Below are 23,535 nucleotides of genomic sequence, written 5' to 3'. Positions count from 1 at the left end.
CACTGAATTTTGGGCCATTATTTGAACCTTCAGTTTCTAGCAGTCAGGAGAGCTGGTCATTTCTGTGATCTGTCTTATCTCATCAAATACTTTTTCTTCCTGCCAAACCATAACACTGTGTGGTTCTTCCCTAACTTCCACTGCACTAATACTGCCTGAGCAGCAGGGGTACACCTATTTTTGCCACGACTCAGATTGTCATGGATGGCCTTTTCTGCCAGAGTGGAGCGGGAAGCGTGTCAGAGAAGTCTGCATGCATATTTTCATTAGAGATGTCATGCTCAGGGGGAAGTTTGGATCCACAGGATATGGAGGCAAGGCAGCCCACTTCCCCCATGGCAAAGCTTTCCCTTTTTCGGAAAGCGTCCCTCCCCTGTGTCCTGGCAGGACTTGGGTCATGCTCCAAATTCCATCCTGTCCCTCTGCTTCCTGCCCTTTCACCCATCATTAGACAGATAAAACACCCATCTGAAGGCATTGCGGAACTAATTACCCTGCTATTATTTTGAAAAATAAAGAGTAATATTACAAAAGCTGGTTTTGCTCGCTGCTGCTATGGAATGGGAATTTCAAAGGGGCCATATTGATGTAAGCTGCCCAGCATCTCGAGGGTTTCAGTTTCTGAAATCTTTTGTGCTCGGTTGAAAGTCTCAGCTTCAGTCCTTAGATTTTGTTTTTGCATAGGCTGCTATTTAGCAACATGAGAAATGTCATGTTTTTCCCAACAAAAATGCTCTTCAAGGAACGGGTCACTCAGATTTGGGGTTTTGGATTGATAGCCTCAAGCTGAGAGGTTGGACCGCTGACTTCACAGGAGAAGAGGAAACTGCCCCAGGAACAGATCACCCCCCAGATACAAATGAAAATCTACCCAGCTGTGGATTTTCTGGCATTTTTGAAGCATCTGATGTTGATCACTGTTGGAGGCAGGATATTGGGTGAGAGAGATACAAGTCTGGTTGATTTTATGTTCCCTTAAGTCCTGGATTCTTAGGTAGTGCTCTTTTTTGGATCCAGTAGGAAAAGTTTTGTGCAATATTTCTGCTCACAGCCAAACTTGGGAGTGCTTTGATAAGCCAAATTGTCCTGGAATTGTTACTGTGGCTGTGATTGACTATGTGGAGAGGTTTGTATCGAGGTCAGCAGTATCAACTGGTCTAAAAAAAGATGCTACCTTTGCCTTCAAACCTTGCCTCGCTTAATAAACCAAGATACTCCTAGGGCAAGCTAAACAACAAATAATGCTGAGCCTGGAAAAAAAAAGCTTGGTGTACATGTTTCAGCTCACATAAGGAGACGTAATCTTCAAGCTGCTGAACACTGGGTAGGGAGAGAAAGAGGCTGTCCTGATGGTGATATCTGGTAGTCTTGAGTGTAAGGGTGCTGATTTGAGAGGGGGGGGACGGGAGGGGTTAATCAGCAAGGTGTGAATGTAGTAAAGTGCAAAGACATTTGCTGGTTGCTTTTCCTGCATTGACACCTTTCCCCACCTAGCCTGTGTTCTTAGGATCATGTGTTGGGGGTTGGATAGCTAAAGGTTTGGAGAGGCAACAAATGGGGGAATCTCAAGAAATGATGAAGGGGGTTGAAGTGTCAAGTTGGAGTGTAGAAATGTGCTTGTGTTCTACTTCTGAGACCATTGAGAGGAGGTTAGGGAGAGCCTTTTTTCCCTTCTGACTTCTTCCATGCTCTTCAAACACATGGCAGTGCCCCTGTTGCCCTCTTAGCCCGGAATGTGTTTCTGAGCCTGCAGTGGGTTAATCTGGATCCTGGAAGCAGTGTATCTCCAGCGGGACTGCAGAAGTGGCTTGTATTAATCTTTAGATGTTCTACCTAGCCCATTTGTACATAATTTCAATGTTCTCTCACACTGTGCTTCGGTCTAGACCAACCTGTGGGTAGCGAAGCAGGGCTAGGAGGTGATGTACCTGGTGCCCACTCCTTCCAGGTTGTCTCCGGAGCAGCTGCTGTCCATCCCTCATTGCCTGCCTGCCCCTTGCCACCCTGTCTGTGGCCCTGGCCGGGCTCAGCATGCCAAAGGAGACAAAGCCTCCTCCCACATAGCTTGGGCATAGCTCAGCCGCATTCTTCAATGACTGTTTTTCCCCAGTGACCTTACTCTACAGCTCTGGTGGTCAGTTGGCTGTTATGCTGCGAGCTTGTCCACATTCCTCCACCCACTCAGGCAAGCTCTGCCCGCTGGGAAGGGGCGGTGAGGCAGGGAGGAATCCACCCGTCTGGGGACTTATTCAAGGGAACCAGAAATGCCAGGCCTTTGGGACTGTTTTGTCCATCACTTCTCCAGCGACGGGGAGGTTGGAGCAGCTGCATGAAGAGGGTCTGACCGCTGCGGTTGCCACACACCCTGCTCTGACAGGCATTCCCAGAGCAAGCCAGCAGGCTCCCCTTGTTGCCACACTGCTGGCTCTTTCTTCATGTCAAGAGGAAACCCCAAGGAAAACAGCCTGGAGAAACCTTCTTCAGAGTGGTTGCCACTTGTCATGTTTGTGGGTGCCTTGCAATAACAGGTTTAGCTCTTCATCTCCTCTTTGAAGGCTGCTAAGCTAAGGTTCTTTAAACACTGTAAATCATGCAGCCTGTCGGTTTTGAGTCTTTTAATTTGGGCCACTTAATGTGCAACTTCTAAAATAACATTTATGAATATATGCGTGTGTGTGTGTTTGATAGAGACTGGACATGAGCTAGATAGGGAGTTGCAATGCAGCTGATTTTTCGGCTCCAGTGCCAACTCAGATTACAGTTCGTACAGTAAGAAGAGAAGGTTCGAATCCTGCTATTTTATTATTACCATGGTTAGATTAGAAATGTTAAGGATTTGTGAAGAAATGACTAAGTCAGGAAAATTTATGATTCTCATAGCTCGCTCAGCCACTCTGCACATCCTGTATATTTTCTGACATACTTCCAACGGCATAAATATTAATAGAGTAATACTGACATTTAGGGCCTGATCCAAGTCTCATTAAATTCAGTGGAAACACTCCCATTGTCTTCAGTGGAAGATGGATCGTGATCTTGAAAAGGAACAAAGGAGGAGAAAATACCAAGTGGGGCTTCGTGGGGCTAAATAATGTTGTTATCAAATCAGAGCTCCTCCGCTTCCTGACTCTGAGCATTTCACTCTGTGACCTTTAACGTTAAATTATTGCCAAAACAGGAAGAAGAAATTAAGGCTTGATAAGGGTTGAGATGGTCACAGATTTTACCAGCCTCACTGATGGAATGTGACAATTTCTTCAATGGGAATGAGTTGGGCGTGAATTGTTCATCAGTCGTTTTGATTTATTCAACCTTTCAGCCCTGTAGTTTGCAGTGGCAGGGATTACTAGAAACTCTGCAGAAGAAATTCTTTCTCCCACTTAGTTTATAACCTCTGCAGGCATGTAAAGAGTTACAGAGAGAGGATTAGCTGTTGTAAAATGGCTCCATTTACTTCATTGAAGAGGTAGCCCAGAATCAGCTCTGTGGATACCATGTGAGGATCTATTGCAAAAGCTTTTTTGGCATTGAAATCTCTCTCCTTTTCTAGATCAGAATCTTTCCCCCAAACCTTTCTGTGCAGCAATTAGTTACAGCTGTGTTTTGCAAAGCCACCTAGGGAATTTGGATGTCCAGTTCCCATAAAGTTTAATGTGAATTAGGTTTCCAAATCATTTAGGCAGCTTTGAAAGTTCAGCTGACTTAGAGCTGGAACCTCCTGGTTTTGATGCAATTCTGCACGTGGAACCCCTGCATCTCTGGATGACAAAAAAGGGAAATTCAAGTTTTTGTCATCACCTTGCAGTGCACAGGACTCAATGGAAGAGAAACTGGAGCTCGTAGCACCTGCAAAAGTCACACTTAGTGAATGTCTGTACTGTCCCAGCCATGGCCGCTCACAGAACTTCCAGTTCCTCCTCTCGTCTCCTTAGGAGGTTCTTGCCTGATCCGTGAAGAACAAGTATATGTAGGCAGCCCGTCATCTCTGTTGTTTGAGGGAAAACACAGGGAGAGCAACAACTGGAAGAGCCAAGTGAAATAACTCCAGAACTGCAAGAGTGAAAGCTGGCCTTGCTCTTTGGCTCCACCAGATGATGGATTGAGACAGCTCCTAGCTACCAGCCTCCTACAGAGGTGATACTTTTGCTACCTCCAAAATATGCCTCTGGGGAGGACAGAGGTGGAGAGGAGGGAAAAGACAGGGAAAGCACTTCTGGTGCAATGAGCTGTTGCAGAAGCCTCTTGGAAAGAGATGGTTATTGTGCTGCAGACTTCTCAGAAGAGGAACACTTTAGAAATATTTCCTGTAGCCACACCAGGGGTCTACAAATCTTAGCCAACAATCTGGAGCCATGTTGGTAAACAAACACATAGTGAAAAAAAGGCTCTTAGAGAGAGGTCCAAGGCAACTTAGACAACTAGCTTTCCAGTGCTAATATCCGGTAGCCACAACAGCAATAAACCAAAAAGTGTTCCCTCTTTAAAACAAACAAGCAAGAAACAGAAGTAGCTGTTTATGATCAGGACTGTTGGGAGCCTCCAGCATTGTAAAACTAAAGCTGCAGTGACCTGAGTGAATGTAAAGGTTTCACAGGGCTGCAAGGTATATGTGTGTTTGCAATGCTGTAATATAGAGAAGCCAACTAGAGGACTTGAATCATCCTCCCCACATTTTCTGTTTGAAAGCTAAGTTACCATTTTTATTATTTTTTTGTCCTACTGTTTGCAATATTTGTCTGCCAGGGGAGAGGGTCTTTTTACTTGGTTGCATCTCCACCACCTTAGTCCAGGAGAGTTTCCTGGGGTTCCTCAGCCGTTGTGAAATGAGCAGGTGCTGGAGGAAGGAGTGTTAGTACTCAGGGGTGGCTTTCTATCCAGGTATGACCTGAGTAAAGGGCTTTTATGCTGCTGGTTGGTCGAATGCAGTGCAACAGAGAAAGCAGAAGTCCTGGTTGCCCATGGTCATTACAAATCTGATGGACTTCATGTAATGATGATGGTTGGATGCTCTAGACCAAATCCTGCTTGCGTCACTCATGTTATCAAACACTGTTTTGCCCTTTAACTCCAACCGAATGCCTTTTTTTTCGCTCCCTACAAAAAAATAAAATTCAAAAATCTATTTTTCCCAAAGCTTTTTCAAAAAGGATTTTTTTTTCCAGTGTTGCAAAATGATACGGCCCAGATGTCGTCAGGTGGGAGCAAGTGCTTGTAAGCCTTAACCTGCTCTGGGAAGAGGAGCAGCGTGGCTTAGGTAAACACGCTTGCCTTGTCTGAGGGACTTGGGTTTTGGTGGCTCTTTGTTCAGCTTTACTTGAAAGGCAAACTCCTTTAGTCCTTCGAAAGCTGGGAGAGAAGAAGGAAGAGGACTGGTCTGACCCAAAGGTTCTCAGTGAAGGCAAGGGCTGCTCTGCCCCATGCAGAAGTGACCCTCATTTCGTGTGCTATGCAGCCCTTTTCCTCCTGCCCATGCAGTGCTCACATGAAACAAAAATTCCCTCTCCCCACCCCCCGTTTGCATTGTTTCCTGTCCTCTCGTTTTTTTCTCTTCCTGTCAAATATTTAAGCAGAGATTTCCTTTCTGGTGGTGTGCCAAGCAGCATTCCAGCTCCTTTACTCTGCCCCCTTTGAAAATAAAAAGGCTGACCCCCATTTCCATAACCAAGGAAGGGACAGGTAGCCTTTGTTTGTGTTCCAGAGCATGACTGTTTTTCTTAGATTCACACCAAAAGAAGAGAAAGGATGCTGTTATTCAGAGAGGAATTAGCCAGTGACCCCAGTGAAAGCAGCAGCAACAGCAGCGAAATGGGTGGTACGAACTGACCGCTTTTGGGAGATGAACCTTTGGCTTCGGCCAATTTCTTCCCTCGCCCTCTTCCTCTCCCCTCTCTCCCCACAAGATTTCCCTTTTTTCTTGTGTTTGAGGCACGTCAAACCCTGGAATAGCCCTCACAGGCATTAGTCACCAGTGATTAAAATAGCCACTAAGCAGGCAAGAGCCTGCAATGATTTGTGCTAAATTGGGTGTATCTCTGCTTGTAGCAAGGGTTGCTAATTTGCAAACCTCCCTTGTTATTATCGTTGTTTTTATTAATAGCACCAAGGGGCTCCAGCTGACATTAAAGTTGTTTTTTTTTTTGTTTTTTTTTTTTCATCCCTTGCTGTACAAAAGAGGGGAAGAGAAGAGTTTGTTGTCTAGATGTGTGACACAAAAACTGGGCGAAGTGAAGGACTGTCTGGTCCACACAGCTGGAGCAAGGCAGTGCCATTGGTGGCCACCCAGGAGAGGGAAATGGCAGCCAGGAGAAATGGGCTCAAGTCCTCCTGGGTGGGTGCTGTACTGGGGATGAAGGTGGTGCTTCTGGGGAGCAACAGCGTGCCAAGACAGAAATCAGCAGAACAAGACAAAAAGGCCACCTTGCTGGGGGTTTCGTGGTGACGAGCTATACTGGCAAGGTGTGAATTTCACCTTGGTCCAAAGGAGAATCCAAAACAAATTGCAAGTGTGTGCCTGCATTTCCTCACCTGTAAAATGGGCACAATCGCCTGACCTCCCAGGGACCATGTATGTTTTAAGGGTCCAATTCCATACATACACATGAGAACTCTCCCAGTGACCTAAGCGAAAAGTCCATTTGTTGATGACTGATGTAATGTGACCAAATCCGCTAGTCAAATATGTTGGGTTGCCCTATAATCATTAGTCTCTGTGGTGGTTAAGAGTCTCATTTCTAGCACTTAAAGGAAGCTGAAAGGATTTACCCCATTTTTTAGCCCTTTAACTCCAAAAGCAAAAAAAGAAAACAAACAACCCAACCCGACCCTGTGGTTTTCATTGCTCGAAGTCTTGGTTTCTGTCCCTGCTGATGGCTCATGGATAATACATGTCTTTGATCCAGAACAGAAATTGGAAATCTTGTAAGAACAACTTAGGTCAGGCTGTGAGAACATCAGAAGGGTTTTTCCCTTTGTGTATCTGCTTCCAGCTGAGAGGAAGCAACAAAGAATGTGTTTAAAATCAATGGAATTAGTCAAACTTCTTTGACTCATAATAAAGATTTGGATTTTTGGAGATTTTAAGTGAAGTTTTGGCTCCGATTTTGTTTTGTCTGAAGTAGTGCGCATATATCTAACTGTATAATAAATGACAAGACCTAAGCAGGATTGCTGGAGGTCTAGTTTGCTCTGCAGTGTGCATTGGTCCCGCTGCGCACACTGGCAGCGACAGGAATGGCTTTGCTGAGCAGCTAACGTGGCTGCAAGGAGAGGGCATGGCTCTGAGTACCGGCTGCTAATTTGCATGTTCATGTGCAGTAAATTGAGCTAAGCAGAGCAATCAACCTGCCGTCACTTTAATGCAGGGGTACGTCATTTGAGGCAGCTGCCACCATATTATAACTGGAAGCGCTTTGCTTGAGGTCAAGGGGATCCCTGGGTCAGGAAAGCAGATAGTAATGTGTTGAGCACTGAGATGCAACTAGTCACCTTGCCATTGACAAGCCTTGAGTGTGGACTTCAAGCAAAGCATGTTTGGGAGTACACAGTGTGCAGGAAACGTTGTACCAACGCTTGAATGTGGAAAGCAGAGAAAGCTGAGTTATGAGGCTCAGGAAGACTTCGGAGTGGCTATGAATGGCTATGCAGGGGAAGAACTAAGTGAGGGTGAGCTGGGAAAATTAGTCAAAACATCTCTTGTCTTCAGGCAGTTTGTTTTGATTTGCCTGTGAAAAAGTCCTGGGGTAGAGAGAGGACATTTGGCCGCTGGCTCCCCCTGCAAGGAGCACAGAGGTTTGTTTGGGGGTCTGGTGATGCCTGGAGCCAGAGGTGAACAGGGGGTGGCCGAAGGACTCAGGGAGGGTTGTCCTTGCCAGGGAGCTAGGCTGCTTTGCTGACACCGAACATCTCGCCTGTTTGTGCTATTGCAGCTTGGCCCATCTCTTTGGGGTTTTATCCTGCCTGGTGGTTTAGTTCTTACTTGATTACTGACAAGCAAGGATGCGAAGAATCTGTGAAGCAGCAAAAATACCTTTTTATTTTATATTTCCCAAAAGACAACCTCAAAATATTCTGAGAATCTACCCCAGGGGAAGGAACTCCAAATCTCCTATTAAGATACCACCACAGCACCTCATTTTCGCAAGCTGAGAGCTCTTCTTAGATCTTTCCCAAGCCACGTCCCAGCTCTAGACTTTCTTCCTTGAATACCCTAGATGGGGGAAAAAGGAAAGAAAAGAAAAAAAGCCCAGCCCACCTTCCAAATGCTGCTCAGTCTGCGACGATTATATAACATGATTGATAAAGTTGAGGAGTGAGCTGAGGTCAGTGCCTCGGGATGCTGGCTCCCCGTGTGATGAAGGAGCTTTTTGTGTGTGTAGAAGTGCATGGGGGAAGAGGCTTGTGTTTGTTTCTTGAAAATCCTCAGATGCTCTCCAAAGAATTCCAAATTTAAAGCAGTGTAAAATGCTCCATCAAACATGTTTTACAGTCCCTACCTCGCATCCTCTTAAGTCTCCCCCAGTGGCTGTTTCTGGGAACTTTTGAACAACCTCCTGATAGCGCTTTTCTTGCTGCTGGGCAGAGGCTTCATGGAAACTGCAGACACTTGTTTTATTGGCCTGTCTGGATGGGGAGCCTTGGAGGAGGCTGCTTCACCCAAGGTTGTGCAAAACGTGTAAAATACATTCTGCCTCCACAAATAAACAAGATAAATAAATATGGCTGGGCCGTGGAGCAAGGCAGGAATCAATGAAGTGCCTGGGGCGGGGATTTGCTCTCAAACTGAGCAGAGTTGGCAGCATAGCCTGCTTCTAGCTCAGAGATATTTTCTTCAACTCGTTCTTGTTTCTCCATAGTGCCCAGGAGCGGGACCAGGCGCGGTGGAAACCAGAAGAGGGACTTCTGTTCAGGTTGGATGGGAAATGGCTCTCGTGGATGGATTCCCTCAGAACCAGTGAGCTCCTAGAGGTAGAGATCGTGCTGCTAGCTTGCATGGAGGCACCACCTCCTGCTCCCTTGCCAATGGTCTTCTCCTTCATGTAGTAAAGGAAAGCAGAGTTGGACTTTCTGCTGGTCTGTTTAGGGCAGCTCCATTGAGTATCAACCATTTATTCACTGCACCTACATTACACCTTATATGAAATACCTAAGTCCAGTTCTTTCAGACTTGGGGAGCTGGATTCCCACTGGTTGATTGGGTCTAGATGTGGTACTGGTGTAGGAGAGTTAAAATGCACCATGCTAGGACACGCACTCAGCATCACTGCACCCCGACAGGAAAATAAACGTCTCAGCTTTGTCTCAGTATTTGGTTTCCAGCAACATCTTGACTCTGCCTTGGCCTTTACACGCAGCACAAACCCATTATCCTGTGGCATTTCTTCCTTTCTACAAATAAACAGAGTGGAGGGGAGAGGAAGTATGGCCAACTGCTATAACACTGGGAGCAATAGCACAAAATTAACCATGGCAAAACTGCACTTCAGTCTGAAGGAAGAGTTAGGATGTGTAACATTTGAGCCATGGCTAGGACTTGACTGTGGTGGGGCTGTTGTAGTCAGAGAGAGACAGTTGCTGCCTCAAATCCATTTACAGTCCAGACGGATGACAAGTGAGATATGACAAGTATTATAATCCTTTTTCTTCAGGGGGAGAATTTGGATACAGCCAGGTCCCTGTGCCAGTGAGCAGGCTCTGAACGGTGCAGCTGTTATCCAGGTTGTTTGGGACATTTTCTTGGAGATGCATCCAGTGGGGATATGGAAACTCAGATCTGGCCTTTCAGCACTAAGGCTCACTCCCGGGTTAGCTGGCTGGAGGTTAGAGCCAGGCAGCAATCACCCGAGTTATTTCTGCAATGAGGAATATGTGCAGAGTCAAGCAAAAACCCTCTCAGAAGAAATGAATTACCAGCCAAATATAGATTATTTCGTTTTGAGGGACATCATCCAATCTACTTAAGTTCTCAGTCATTCAGCAACTTTTAATGTATATTAATGCCTATATTTAAAAGAACCATGCAAACTAAAAAAACAGCTGGTATGAGGTCCCTGTTGCTGACACACAGTGTTAGACAGGGCATGCCTTTTCTGTTTTCTGAACCACTGAGTGCACAAACATGTCATGTATAAATATTCCCCTGTGTATTTTAGCCCTTTTTTTTTTTTTTTTTTTTTGAGTAATAGGCATGGTAGAGACATAGCAGGGTAATTTTCGTAGAGGGACAGTTTCTTTAAATATGTCTTTTTAAATATGGCTATGATTCAGTAAAATGTACAAACGCTTATTGGGGGTAGCTTTGATGTGATTTAAGCATCTGCTTAAACTTAAAGGTAAGCATAAGTACTTTGCAAAATAATTTTCTTAATGCCTTGTTTGAGGGTGCAACCGTGAAACTGTGCAATTGTGAAATGTTATGTGCCAAAGAAGTACAGCAGTTAATGACAGCTAAACACAGTTAATTACAAGCCCCAGGTAAGTACAGCAAAACTCGGAGACATGCTAATGGGCATCTTAGAAACCCCATTGAAAAACCATAGTGAACAGGTGATAAAATATGGAAAGTTTTTCCTCTGATGAGGCTAAAAAGTGGTGATCTTTATCCTGAAATATTGTAGCAGAAGCACTAATGAGATAAATGTATTTATACCATGAATAAAACGCCTGATGAAAACTAATACGAGAGACAGAATAACTGATTGAAGTGGGCCAGGATTGTCAGTACGCTCCATCTGCTTTGCATCATTGGGCCGGGCAAAACATCAGAGCATATTGGTGAATCTGGCACACGTCATGTTATTTTTATGTCATCCTTATTCTTCCATGGCCTGATCCAAGTCCAACTGAAGCCCATAGAAATGAGTGGACTTTCCTTTACATCAGTGAGCTTTGAATTGGTTCCTTCCTCACTTGCTGGTTATGTCAGTAGTCCACAGCGCGTCTCAGCGGCTTTTTCACAGAGCAGTCGATCACAACTGTGCTTTGGATTTTAACACCACGTTTCGCCTATCTTGTTGTTGATATATTGTGATGGCTGGAGTCCTGAGATAAAACGAAACAGGGAACATTACATACGGAAAAAAACGCGTACTGATTTAGAAGCTAATGAGAACGTTCCCAGAAGTGCTGAAATTCAATGGGATTTAGAATCCCAGAGACCCTATTATTTTGGAAAATGGGCCATATGCTTTCAAGGCGTTCGGGCAGCTCTGAAAACTTCATCCATCATTTCTATGAAGAGCAGCGTAGACCTTATGTAATATTACAGAAGGCAGCCAGAACTGTTGAGAGTAAAACCCGCAAAATGGCCTGATCTTCTATTGTTTCTGAAGGTGTGAATTCCCTTTTTCCTGATGTTAAGTAACTTCTGGGTGTTGTCGTCTTCTGCTAAAAAAAGGAGTCTGCTGTATGCTTCAAAAAGATGTTTATAAATTCCCTGACATGCCTGTCAATCCAGGCATGCCTCCTTACTCCTGTTATGTTTATTTATATATACACGTATAAAAACAATAATCTTACGCTTGATTAATCAAGGTGATTCAGCCCATGCCTCCCACTGTCTTACTTGGACTCCAGTCTTATTCCAAAAAACAACCCTAAATATCACCGGGGTTACTCATAAAACATGGTACTGCTCTGCATGAGTAAGACTCTTTGAATCTGGCCTGGAGTAAAGTTACTAATTCTCAGTGAGAAGCAGAGCTAGACAAAGATTGCAAAATATTGTCCATTAATCTGTTCTTGAATTTTTAAACACATTTTTTGGTCTCTGTTCACTTGTGGATCTCTGAGCTAATGAACTTGTTGACAGGAATGTTCACCATAACAACCCATTTACAGCAAATATTGCAAGATCTTTGCACTCTTTCCTTCATTCAAAATAACACCAGTCTCCCTCCCAGAGAAATGACCTTCCTGTTTTAGAGTTTTGTCATTAATGGTGAATATTCACATTGGTAATATGTTTTGTTTGTTTTTCTAAACCCTACTCCAGCAAGAAAACAGAATTAAAGCACTTGAAGTAGAATTTAACAAAGCTCTAGGACCAAGGATAGACCTTTGAGGTCCGGTACCAAGAGAGAGGATGGCCCGGAGGCTGGAGCGGCAGGGAGAGGGGGAGGCCAGGCCACGGCCCCACCAAAAGCTTCTTTGAGTGGGAAGTCAGTGGTGCTGTACCTCATGGAGGAGCGCTCTACATTGCAGGACACTGAGAGATTAACAGCTTTGAGGACCTCCGATACACCAGGATATGTATAAGAGATGCATAATAATGATAAATCATCTGCTTGTGACCCAGCTATAAAAAAAAAAAAAAAAAGTGTAGAAATGATTTAGTTACAAATTCTTTACCTAAAGATGTCCTTTCGTCTGCTCGTGAATATTTGCTTTGAGGAGATTATTCATGGAGCAAGGTTCTAAAATAAAAATTGAGGAGGATGGAGCAAAGCTGGGCTTTGGTGAATACATCCAAACCCTAGATACATTGCAAACAATCTGAGCCTGTTCCCAAGCAACTCCCAAGTAGAAAATAGGCACAACTGTTCCGAACAGTTCTTTTCTACAAATTGTTTGCCTACCTGTAGGGTGTTTGCCAGAGCCAGGCAGAATTAAGGGGGGTCAACAATGAGTTGTTGACCTCAGCTTGCTTTGGATCTGGCCTGTAATGAGAGCTATAGTCACATCATGCTTCAAATTTCAAGCAGTTTGATGTGGCCTTTTACAGAGAAAAAGAAATGGTTAGAATTTTTATTACAATAACAAAATGCAATTTTTCATTCTCTCCTCGTTTCAGAAGGTCTGAAGGGATTTTACTCAACTTCCTCTTCTTCCTTCAGGCAGAGACCAAATCTGAGAAATTGCAGCCCAATTTTGGAAAGTTCTCAGCATGTGCAAATAGGGGCTCATGATGGGAAGCTGCTCGTCAACACACTTTGTTGTCAGGAGCGCTTCTGGGAAGCCACTGCAGACCAGGTGCCCCCCTCAGCCCCGATTCCTCCTGGTTCCTATCTGTCAATCAGAAAAAGTGCCTGACCAAAATGATGGGAGGTTTTGCCCTCTTGGGACCGAGATGGATAGAGGTAGATAGGCAAGATCCAGCCTTGTTTAGATGGGAGTTATCTACCAGCTGCTAGAGTGCAATGTTCAGTGGAAAAATGTAATCTTTGTGTTACCCAAAGCATGGCAAGGTGAAACCCAGACTTCCCATTTATTCGGAGGGATTTGTGGCTGAACCTATCAGCCCCAGACAAAGCTGCAGGGGAGGCTCAGGAAGGAGGAGAGGAATGACGTCCGAATTCAGGGGTCCTGTCTTTGGCAAAGTCTTGTGACCTAGGACAGGCCGTAGCCTGGACCTTTGATACAAGACTTGGCAGAGTTGGCACTGATTTGTTTTTGCAGTATTCAGTGTTTGGTGGAGTGCGGTGTCCTTACCAAGAGCAAACGTCAGCCGTATGAGCATCTGAATGCAGTTGGTATTCTTTTCAAGCCTGATTTAGACACCCATGTTAGACGTTTTGGCAAAATACGCAAGCAGTATGGAAAAAAAGTCTGTAGAACTGGAAAAAAACTGCTGTAAATTTGCTGTTGTTACATCCACTGATTTGGAAAACCCAGCACGAAGGCGCGATCCCTGAAAAAAATGGCAGAAAATGTCTCGTAGCCGTCAGCAGGCACTGGAGCTCCCCAGCGGAGGCTGCGTTGGGAGCACGGCGGCAACCGCGTGCGACTCCCTTGGCCAGGGAAAACAGCAGCACGGCGGCGCTCGGGGAGAGGTGAGCTCTTTGCCATCGGTGTCGGGTGCTGATGCTTCGGTCTCTCGCTTGGCTATAGATACCTAGCCCTAATTCGGGATCCTGCTCTGCTCCAGGCAGAGCTGGAGGAGACAGAAGGCGTGAATGGACAGCCAAGACAGAGCGCAGCCAAGGGACTGGCTTGGCTCTGGAAGGCAAAACGCAAGCTGAGCCATTGGAGCCGGCTGTACACAGATGAGAAGGAAAATGCACAAAGTGATAAATAACTTTGCTCAGGCCGCCAGAAAGGGCTGCCAGAACATTCTCGCTTGGCTATGCTCTGACTTGGCTCGCCCTCCGCCGGCCCCCCTCCTGTGCAGACAAAGAGCCGGGCCAGAGCCACGCATGCATCTTGGAGACGGGGACAGCTCACCCCGGCCCCAGGCTGCCCGGCCACCTCTGCCTGCCCCGCATCCCTCTGTCCCGAGCCCAGCCGGCACCCAGCGGGAAGGCACGGTGGTGGGAGCCGGAGGCCTGCTGCTAGCCTCGCTTCTTGCTGGGGGAGGCCCAGCCTGATTACCGGCCTCCAGCGTTGGTGAGCCTGACTGCCTCTGCTGCCCTACGGCAACCGGAGCGGCGCATCCTCCCATGGGGCACACCACTCTTGGTGCCGAACTGGAGGGGAAGGAGAGGTGGATCTTTACAAGGGTTTATCAGGGGAAAAGACAGACACTCATCTGTCCTCGGTTTCGGCTGGCAGCTCCAGCTTGAGGGAAGCTATTGTTACAGTATTTCCAGCATCTCATTGCCTTTGTGATCTGTGATGCACGTTGAACATATGTCTTCGTTTAGTTGCCCATTATTTAACCTAGATATCCTACCCCCCCCCCCCAAGAGATTACAGTGAATTCAGGGCGTATGAATGGTTTAATTTATCATTTTCCAATATAGATTGTCTTTCACTCATGTATAGTGAAAATAATTTGTTGTCAAGTTATCCAGTTACCACTTCATTTTATATGCTCCATAATGAGCTATTTGTAATGATCCATATTCGCAAGAAGTCTAAATAACCCAAATATTGCCATCTCACTACAGATAACTACTAAAGATTTCCAACAGCACTGAATCATACTGATCCCTGGGAGAGCTATGTACACATTTTTATAGAAACAGTTTGCTACCAGAAAATCCCTTCTCAAGAGTACCCACTTTGCTATTGAAACCCTATAGACTTTGGGAAAACTTCCCATTAAAAAATATGGAAATATATTTCCATTTGAGGGAAAAGTATAATTTTATTGGATTTTTTTTTTGTTGTTCCAAGTTACATTTCTTTTCCTTTTTTCCTTCTTACTATCATGTATTCTTTTTCCAATGGGTACATCTTTCCGTGGGATGCTCCTCATGGCAGTATCATCTGAAGCTTACGTGGCATGTCGTTGTGCTAGCCGCAGGTGGTTTTTCCAGTCCATTAAAATGCCTACTGCTCTAATTAGTACACATTCACCCCAGACTTGTTCCTCCTGCCCCTAAATGCCCAGAGGTTCATATAGTCACCCAAAAGAGATGGGTGCTCAAGGAGGTGGTTCATCCCACCCGAGATCCAAGTGAACCTCACCTGTAGCTGCCTCACCTCATGGCAGCTGAGGCAAGATATTATTCTCCTACTTAAACGAGGCCCTGAATTAGGCAGAACACTTAGGTACCTGGGATGACTGAGACTGAACCTGGCTCAGGCACTTCTTTTGTTCATTTGTTTGGTGGCAAACCGTTTTGCTGCAGTGCAAACAGGAGCCCAAAGCCCTGTTCCTGATGCTTTAGCATCTATTTTCTAATCAGTCAGTCTGATGCGGTAGCTGCCCTTGGGGATTTAAAATGTAAGTTATTTCTACTGTTATTTTATGGCATGACTTGGCATGAGGTGGCATACCCATTTGGCTTGGACGAGGCACCAGTGACTTGGCTGGGCTGACAGACTATAGTCGGAGACTAATGACTGGCTGCATACTGCTAGGAGGAACCCCCTGGGGTGTCAGGGGGACTGCTGCCAGCTCTGCTCTGTGTTAACATCTCCACTAAGGAGCAGGCGGCTGGGGAAAGAAGGGCAAGGAACGGCGAAAAGCTATGCCTTCGAGCTGCCGAGAAATCAGCCTTTCGAAAATAGCTGGGATGGGTTGTTTGGGTTGTTCGAATGGGTAAATAACCAGGACCCTGTGCTGTGCCCCAGTGAGCTTTATCGTTGGAGGTGGACACAAACGTGAGAAGTCGTGAGCGGCATTGAAACTGAGCTGAAATTGTTTGCACGCAGAAATGGTCTTAAGGCACGGGATATTTATAATGTGAGCTGCTAGCTGCAAGTTCTGCGCCTTCCTAAGAGAAATGATGAGCTTAGGTAGAGATATCACTGCCCTGCAGGTTCTCCAACTGCTAAAGTGAGGCTGCAGAATAAAATGGGGTCTCCTACGGTAGTAAAGAGAAGATGGGGTTTTTTCAGTAGCTGCTTGGAAGCACCTCTGTGGTGGATGAACACCTGAGAAAAAATCCCAAGGGAAAGAAGAGCAAGAGGTTAACGCAAGATAAATTCTGAACATGAGACTTCTGGTTTTCTTGCTCTTTTATGACTACTGTATGTCCGACCTTGTAGTAAAAAAAAAAAGTAATGCTTTGTACAATTAGAATAACGTTTTTCTTCTTTAACCTTGAGTGGGTTTTTGAAGGAATTCAGATAACTCTGGAAAGCACCAGGAATGCTGTATTTTTTTTTCTTTTGAATATTTCTGAAACCAGAAATGCTTTAAAGGGTTTGACTTTGCAGAATACATCATTATTCAATTCTCTGAAACATGGGTCTGGTTCCTCATCTTTTGAAATTGCTGTTGTCTATTGTGTGGGTTTTTTTGTTTATTTTTTTTCTTCTATTTCTTGGTCAGAGCAGGCGCAGATATTACACTCAAATTATGTAATTTGGTGCTGGAGGGGGACCTGGTCCTCCAAGGGTTGGCTCTGGGAAACCTGGTCAACATTTTTAAAGAGTAGTAAATGGCAATAAAAATGGGCATAGGAGACAAAGCAGAAATCTCCTGTTCTCTAATAAGTTGTGCAGTGCTGGAATGCAGCGCCAGTTCAGGGGTGTCGTAGTTTTTTTGGGCATTGGTGCAGTCAGACAGGAAAGCAAATGCTGGTTGGAAGCATCCCCAAGAAGAGCTATGAGGTGGACTCTTGGCTTCATGCAGGAGGCAGTGCAAATCCATGCTGACCCATTGCAATGTGGTAGCCTGGAAATTTGGGCTCTTTTTGTACTTTTGCTCCTCGTTTCTTCTCTGCCTGTGGTCAAGTTGCTCCAGTCCTCCAGAGCCATGGTTACCTCTGCCCTTCATTTGCACTGTCTCACCAGGGAGAGACAGGGTTCCTAAAACTACGTGTTTGCTTAGGGTTGATAGTGTCATAATGATTTCTCCATGACAGATGTGGGGTTAAGGATGCTGTAGCCCCCACTTGCTTCCCAATACTTCCTTAGGAGGATGGGTTCTGCAGGTGGGATAAAGGAGAGAGCAGTTCTGGGCTATCGTCCGTGCCCCTGCTTGTATTTTAAAAGCATGACCTTGCTTTATCTTGACTACATTTACAGGCAGATGTGCAGTTGACACCATCCCTGTTAAAACAAATGTGGGTGTAATCGATATATCAAATTGCACTTGTTTAGTGAAATCACTACGAAATAATGCCCTGAGCAATAGATAGCAGGATGAACTGGGGTAGCCCTGAAGTGATGTGAAATAACCATGGCAATGGCTAGGGATTCAGGGCTGTTGCCGTGGCTACTAGCCGTCTGACTTGCCGTCGCAGTGCAAGAGCATTCGCCAGGAGAAGACTCATTGCGGAGACTCCCACATGACAGCAGTCCTCTCTGCCAAACCTCCCTCCTCCCCACAGCACCGAAATGAGGCAGACGTCAAACTGTTACTATCGTCGATTCTTGCAGCATGGCCCAACTGGTAAATTAGATTCTCAGATGTCATTAGAAGGGTTATCTGAAGACATGGTTTTAAGTTTTCACGTAGGCTGCTTTTTCTCCCCACCAAAAAAAAGTTTTTTAATGAAAGGATTGGGTGTCCATAAGAGAAAAAAATTCTGCTTTATCTAAAAATCCTTTGCATTTTCCAAAAGATAAACTATCCCAAACTGAAGTGTTTTAACTGAAAGCCTTGGTATGTGTTCTGCAAAACAGCACTGTGATGCCTGTTAGGAGTTTGGGTTGAGCCTTCCCCTTCTTTCACATGGATCAGAGCAGGTGATGCGAGGAGCAATCCCAGCATGCCCCAAGACCCAGCAGTGCTATATTAACACCGTCAAAGGGCTCCTCTTGATGTAAGCCCCAGAAAGAAAACGTCCAGTATGCTGTAGTCATTCAGGACTCCTGATGCTTCTGGTCTTTCTCCACTCTTTGTTCAAGACACCTACCAGGAAGGCCATTAGCAGAAAGGCACTTGTAGCATAACCTGCAAATAAAGCCCTTCAGATGTCCTTGCCTTGGATGTGTCACAGTGAACCCACCTGTATTGCTAGCTACTCTTGAAAATGCAGACCGGGGTATTTCACAGCATATTTGAAAGGACTTGCCTTCCAAGAAGAAAACAGCAATGCTTTGGACAACTGCTTCAAGGATTTCCTTGTGTGATACTTGTAGAGACGAAGTTGAAATGATTTTACATGTGCATCATTGCAGAGATGAAGTTGAATGTGTTTAATTTACATGCGCATCATTGCAGCTATAAAGCCTCACAAAACCTCAGGGTTGAGGTTCTCAGCAGTGACATTTTAGGGATCCGAAAGGAAGGGTAGAACAGCAAAGTGTCTTAGCATCCAAAACTTTGCACCATGGATGCCAGTGTTGTGCTTTTGCTGTTCTGCTAGTTTGTGAACTGTGTGTATACCACCGTAGAGTCCTGCGTCCCAGCACTGGGATGGATAGAGTTTGGAAAGAAATGACATCAGCTCGTGGGCATCTGCAGGGCGGTTGTTGGAAGGAGCAACGGTTTTCAGCCTTCCCCTCTGCTCCTTCTGTGGAGGCTTGTGACGGAGGTGCTCCCTGGCCTGAGCGAGGCTGAAGGGGCTGTCTGGCACAGTGACAGCAACAGCAGAAGGGGGCTGCAAGAAAGCCCCTAGACTAGCAGGTCGTCGGCATCTCTGCACATCTACGTGCAGCTCCGCAGGATGCCCAAAATGGGAGACAAAGGACGGTGAGTAAATTCAGATGACTCACCGAGGTGGGACAGGATGGAGAGGCTAATCCCTGTCAGCTCCTACAGAGCACAAAAAGGCACATCCAAAACAAGCACATCATCACCAACCTCTGAGGAGTCCAGGAGACGTGAGGAGACCTCGATAGCTGGCGTCTCATTCTCAGCATCCTCAAAAAGGATCCTGGGCCGGCCACCTGGAGACAAGCATCTTGGTGCCTGTGAGTATTCGGGGTATGTGAGCGCAAGGGAAATTGTTTTGATTCTAAAATAAGATCTCCTCTCCTGCCTATAAGGCCCCACATTGAACTTCGCCGCATCATTGCAACATTATTTCCAACACCAGTTTAACGAGGAAAAAATAGTTCAGGACCCCGCTTCCATCCCAATGTGAGTCAGTGCTGTGTGTACACAACAGCATGCAGCCTTGGTCACATCCAGCAGGGCATCCGCACTGGCACAGGGGGAGCCAAGAAGATATGGTAGCAGGACAGAGCTGCCCCCAGCCCTGTAAGTGGCCACGAGGAGGTGCGAAGGTGGGAGATGCTGAGCCCGAGCTCAGTGCTTTGTCCCAGCACTGGCCCTGCCAGAGAGAACCAGGATGCAGGGGGTTGTCTCTGCTGCAGCAAAGTGCACGTTATTTGGAGCCGGCAAAGGGGAAAAGGCAGCCTAGGCGTAGATTTGTGGTGTTTTACAGTTGAATCAAAGCATAACGCCGCTCTCCCCTTGCCCTACCTCCCCTCCTCCTTTAATGTCCCTTAATACATAAAAATAAAGATCCTTTATGTGAATAAAAGCAGAAGGCGCCTCCCCTAAGCGTGGTTTAAAAAAGCCAAAAATAGTCCCAAAGTCTCAACCAAAATAGAGCATAGCCAGGATTTCTGTGGAAAATGTCTGTAGCTGGAGGGGGCAGGGGGCAGGGATTCAAACAGGGGCTGCCCGGGTGTTTCACTGTGCCCCCAGCCCTGCTGCCCCCCATGCCCCACCACCCTGCCACGGTGTGGGGCTGGCCCCGCAGGGACTCGGTTGCGGGTCCCCCCCGGGAGGCAGCAGAGCCTCCGCCGTGGGCTTCCCTGTCCTTTGTCTGACAGTTCTTGGCAGCTCTGGCGCAACGTGTTGTTAACAGCAGTCCTCCTAATTAATGGGGAACATGTGTGTGTTGCAGAAACCTTTTTTTTTTCTTTTTTTTTTTTTTTCTCTCTTATTCTTCTGTTTGGTGGAAATACCGTAAAACTGTTTATATCCACTATAAAAGGGGGGGGGGGGGGGGGGGGGGGGTGTTGAGGGTTACTATCTTCCTAACCCAAAGGTTTCCTTTACCTCAGATCAACCCATTTTGGGAACAGGCACTTCTCTAATCCCTGGGTGTCTTTTCCTAAATGCTTTCACACATCTGCACCCCTCTGTCCTGCATTCCTGCCATACCATCATCTTGTCCTAATGAGAAGTAGCAGCCTTCAGCCCTGCCAAGTTCCTCCTTTTTTTTTTTTTAAGACAAAATCCTGTTTATCAAAAAGAATTTCAGAAGTTTGTTGTTTTTTTTTCCATTCATTAACTTAAATTTTTGCAAAAAAATGAAGAAACTTTTGCTTTCCCAACTGTTTTCCCTTCTTGAGTAATAAGAAAACACATGTTTATATACCATCTGCCACCAGCATGTTGTACAGATGAGCTGGCAGGCTCATATCTTCAGTTCACCTCTAGCTCAAAAATAAGGGTCCCCTGTCATAGGTGATCTGCTAAATCCTCTGCCACAGCCTCAGGTACAAAGACTGGGGGTTGGCTCAGGAGCAAGGACCAGGAGGGGAGAGCAAAGCGGTGCCTACATCTGTCCTCAGCTGGGGCTGAGAACCGAGAGCGTTAACTGAGCCCCATGCAATGCCGAAGGCTCCATCTCCTCGTGAACATGCTGTAGCCCAGAGGATGTGCTGAGATAATCTGCTCCAAATGAGTCGGACCTGGCAGCCCTGCGTGCTGTGCTCTTATGCAGAGAATACATACCCATGCCATCTCTTGTAGCCACACCTCAACAAAGACCACTTTCAGACCTCCTTGGGTACGTAATGGTGATACGGAGCACACCTACAATAATGTGCATGGCTCTTCTTTGAGACCTGAGCTAAACTGGCACCTGCAGGAATCCTTTCACATGGATGAATAAGCCTGAATCTAGCCCCCTTGAAGGGGGAACTCCTGTTCCCATTTTACCAACATTAAAATAGAAGGAGAGAGAGTAATAAAAGTATTGGTGGTGGAGAAAGCCGTAATGCACACCAGCCCTTTGAAGTCTCCCACCGCTGGGATGAGGGGAAGCTGCTCACATTCTGGATTTCCCCAAGACCTGTAGAGGCTTTCACAGTCTTACGTGCATGGTTGGCATCTTATCTTCATCCTGTATCATCTCCTGCCTGCCTTCCTTCCTCTGATACCCTCCAATACTGGACCATCATCCTGCAGTGGGCTCTTCTGCAGCTGTGTAGGTGTGGAAGGCCAAGGGCTCAACAAACAGCACAAGGGCTGCAGAGTTGTGCTTTGGACTTCAGGTTGCATGCATGCATTGGTAACTTGGAAAAAAACACTGGCATATCCTGACAAGTCTGGCAGGAAATGTTATCCTAGCCCAAATCCAGGTTCCCGAATGTGTTTGCTGAAAGTCCTGGGAGACTGGGTATCAACAAAGAGCAGCTGTCCAGTCTCTTCTAGGGAAGGATGATTGTGAACACGGACCTGGGGAATTACCTACTCCAGAAGAAGTGACTGCTTCCAGCTAGTCTTTGAACCTTGACTACCGTGGGAAGGCTTTTGGAGATGTATAGAATGCATAGGAGGAGGGCAGAATGATGAATAGTGATCAGTATGTTATTTTGGCTTAGGGCAACGTTAAATCTTAGTTTTTCCAGGAGAATGTTATTTCTGGTGGTTTTGGTGTTCTGCATTAAAGAACAAGCTCTGAAATTCCACAGATAACACATTTTCCTACATTTGCCCCAAAAGGGGGAAAAAGAGAAGGCCATTCGTGAAACATTGTCCTTTGTTTCTTGTGGAAGACAGCAGAAAATTTGAGACCAAAGCATCAAATGTTTCACTTCTCATCAAACGCATGGAAATGTCATTTTTTCCAGGTCTACCAGAGCCGCAAATATGTTCACATAAGCTGATACTACCAGTACAGCTAATGGACCAGATCCACAGCCAGCGTTAGTTGGCATTGCCCTGTGGTATACTTGTTACCTTAGCAGCTTGCCAACCGTGGTATCGTTTTCCAGATGATTTGTATGGAACTATGACAATTTATATCCGCTGAGGATCTAGCCAACCCGACTGACACCCACCCGGGAGGACTTGGTTTTGCAGAGCTTTCCCCATATTTTATAAACCAACCTGGAGGAATGGCTAAAATGTCCCACCTTTATGTCACCCTTAGCATCCATGCCATTTCTCTCCATGGCAATGCATTGCTACCTGGTGACTTTGTGACATAGAATCAATAAGGTTGGAAAGACCTCCAAGATCATCTGGTCCAACCGCCCCCCTACTACCAATGTCACCCACTAAACCATATCCCTAAGCTCCACGTCCAACCTTTCCTTGAACACCCCCAGCGTGGCAAAGCTCCACTGCAAGGGAGCAGGCTGGAGAAGCTGCACCGAAGGAGCACAGCAGCAGTGTTCTGTTTTGCAGGACAAACACGGAAAGGAAGACAAGGGAGCAAATGGATGAAAGGAGAAGAATCCCTAAGATGAAAGAAGAGATGGGGTCATTTCTGAATGACTATAACAGACCTTGACTGAGGTTACTGATCTGTGACAACCTTGAAATTCTATAGACACTGTTTTTTCCCCACAGCCTGCCAAGACCTTGCTGACACATCCAGCATAAAAAAAGAAGCAGCATACGCTATATCCTGAGAGGTTTCTGGATAATCCTCTTCTAGCATGTTTAATGCTTCAGAGTGCACAAGCAGGGGGTTCCATCTTTTTCTGTTCCTTGAGGAACAAGTTAGTCCTTCTGCCTGCCATTTGGTTTTGTCTTGTCCCTCATTCAGCACTCCCTTCCACAGTGCAGCCAGCTTGTATTTGCATATGTCTGTGGACATCTCTAAAAGATATCCCCTTGTTAGGATAACCCATTCTTTTCGGGACACCAGTGTCTAAACTAACTGTGTTGCCAGCTTCAGGTAACACAAACTCCATCTGCTTTTAGACGAGCAAGCCCGTGCTCTGTTGTAGGGCTGGAAATTAGAGTAAGATGAATAAGGATAACACCCAGAGCCAAGCTGAGGTTCACCCCAAAGGTGGGGAGCCACCCCAAATCCACACATTCGGGACTCTCCCAAGTTTGAGGGGGTATTAGGCTGTGCATGTCAGCTATGTACATGGCTGGCTTCTCATCACCGTCCCACCTGGGCCTGCCTGGCTCCTCTGCAGCCCTGCAGGGCTCTGCTGTCCACCCCAAGCACGCGCGGCCTGGGCTGTGCTCTAGTGTTTGTCCCTCCAAGTCTTTGTTCTGGCTTGTTTTGGCCGTGTTTGCAGCTGCACACACTATGTTGTTTTGTTTTTTTTTTGCTG

General features: G+C 46.0%; 1 protein-coding gene across 2 annotated transcripts in view; it reads left to right on the top strand.

Moving 5' to 3' along the window:
* The window catches only part of MRPL23 (mitochondrial ribosomal protein L23), a 167,341-nt gene that overhangs the window by 107,167 nt on the left and 36,639 nt on the right, over positions 1-23,535 (top strand). For both annotated transcript variants that reach the window (XR_007708331.1, XM_050710995.1), the window contains one exon: positions 8,853-8,964. Coding sequence is in view for 1 of the 2 variants with exons in the window: in XM_050710995.1 (XP_050566952.1) it covers positions 8,853-8,964 (112 nt within the window). In the remaining variant the exon portion in view is untranslated. The remainder of the gene's footprint in view (positions 1-8,852; positions 8,965-23,535) is intronic.

This window comes from Cygnus atratus, chromosome 5 (genome assembly GCF_013377495.2).
Source record: "Cygnus atratus isolate AKBS03 ecotype Queensland, Australia chromosome 5, CAtr_DNAZoo_HiC_assembly, whole genome shotgun sequence".
NCBI classification, from domain to species: Eukaryota; Metazoa; Chordata; class Aves; order Anseriformes; family Anatidae; genus Cygnus; species Cygnus atratus.
The sequence above is the reverse complement of the archived record's forward strand: the minus strand, read 5'-3'. Positions and strand labels throughout refer to the sequence as shown.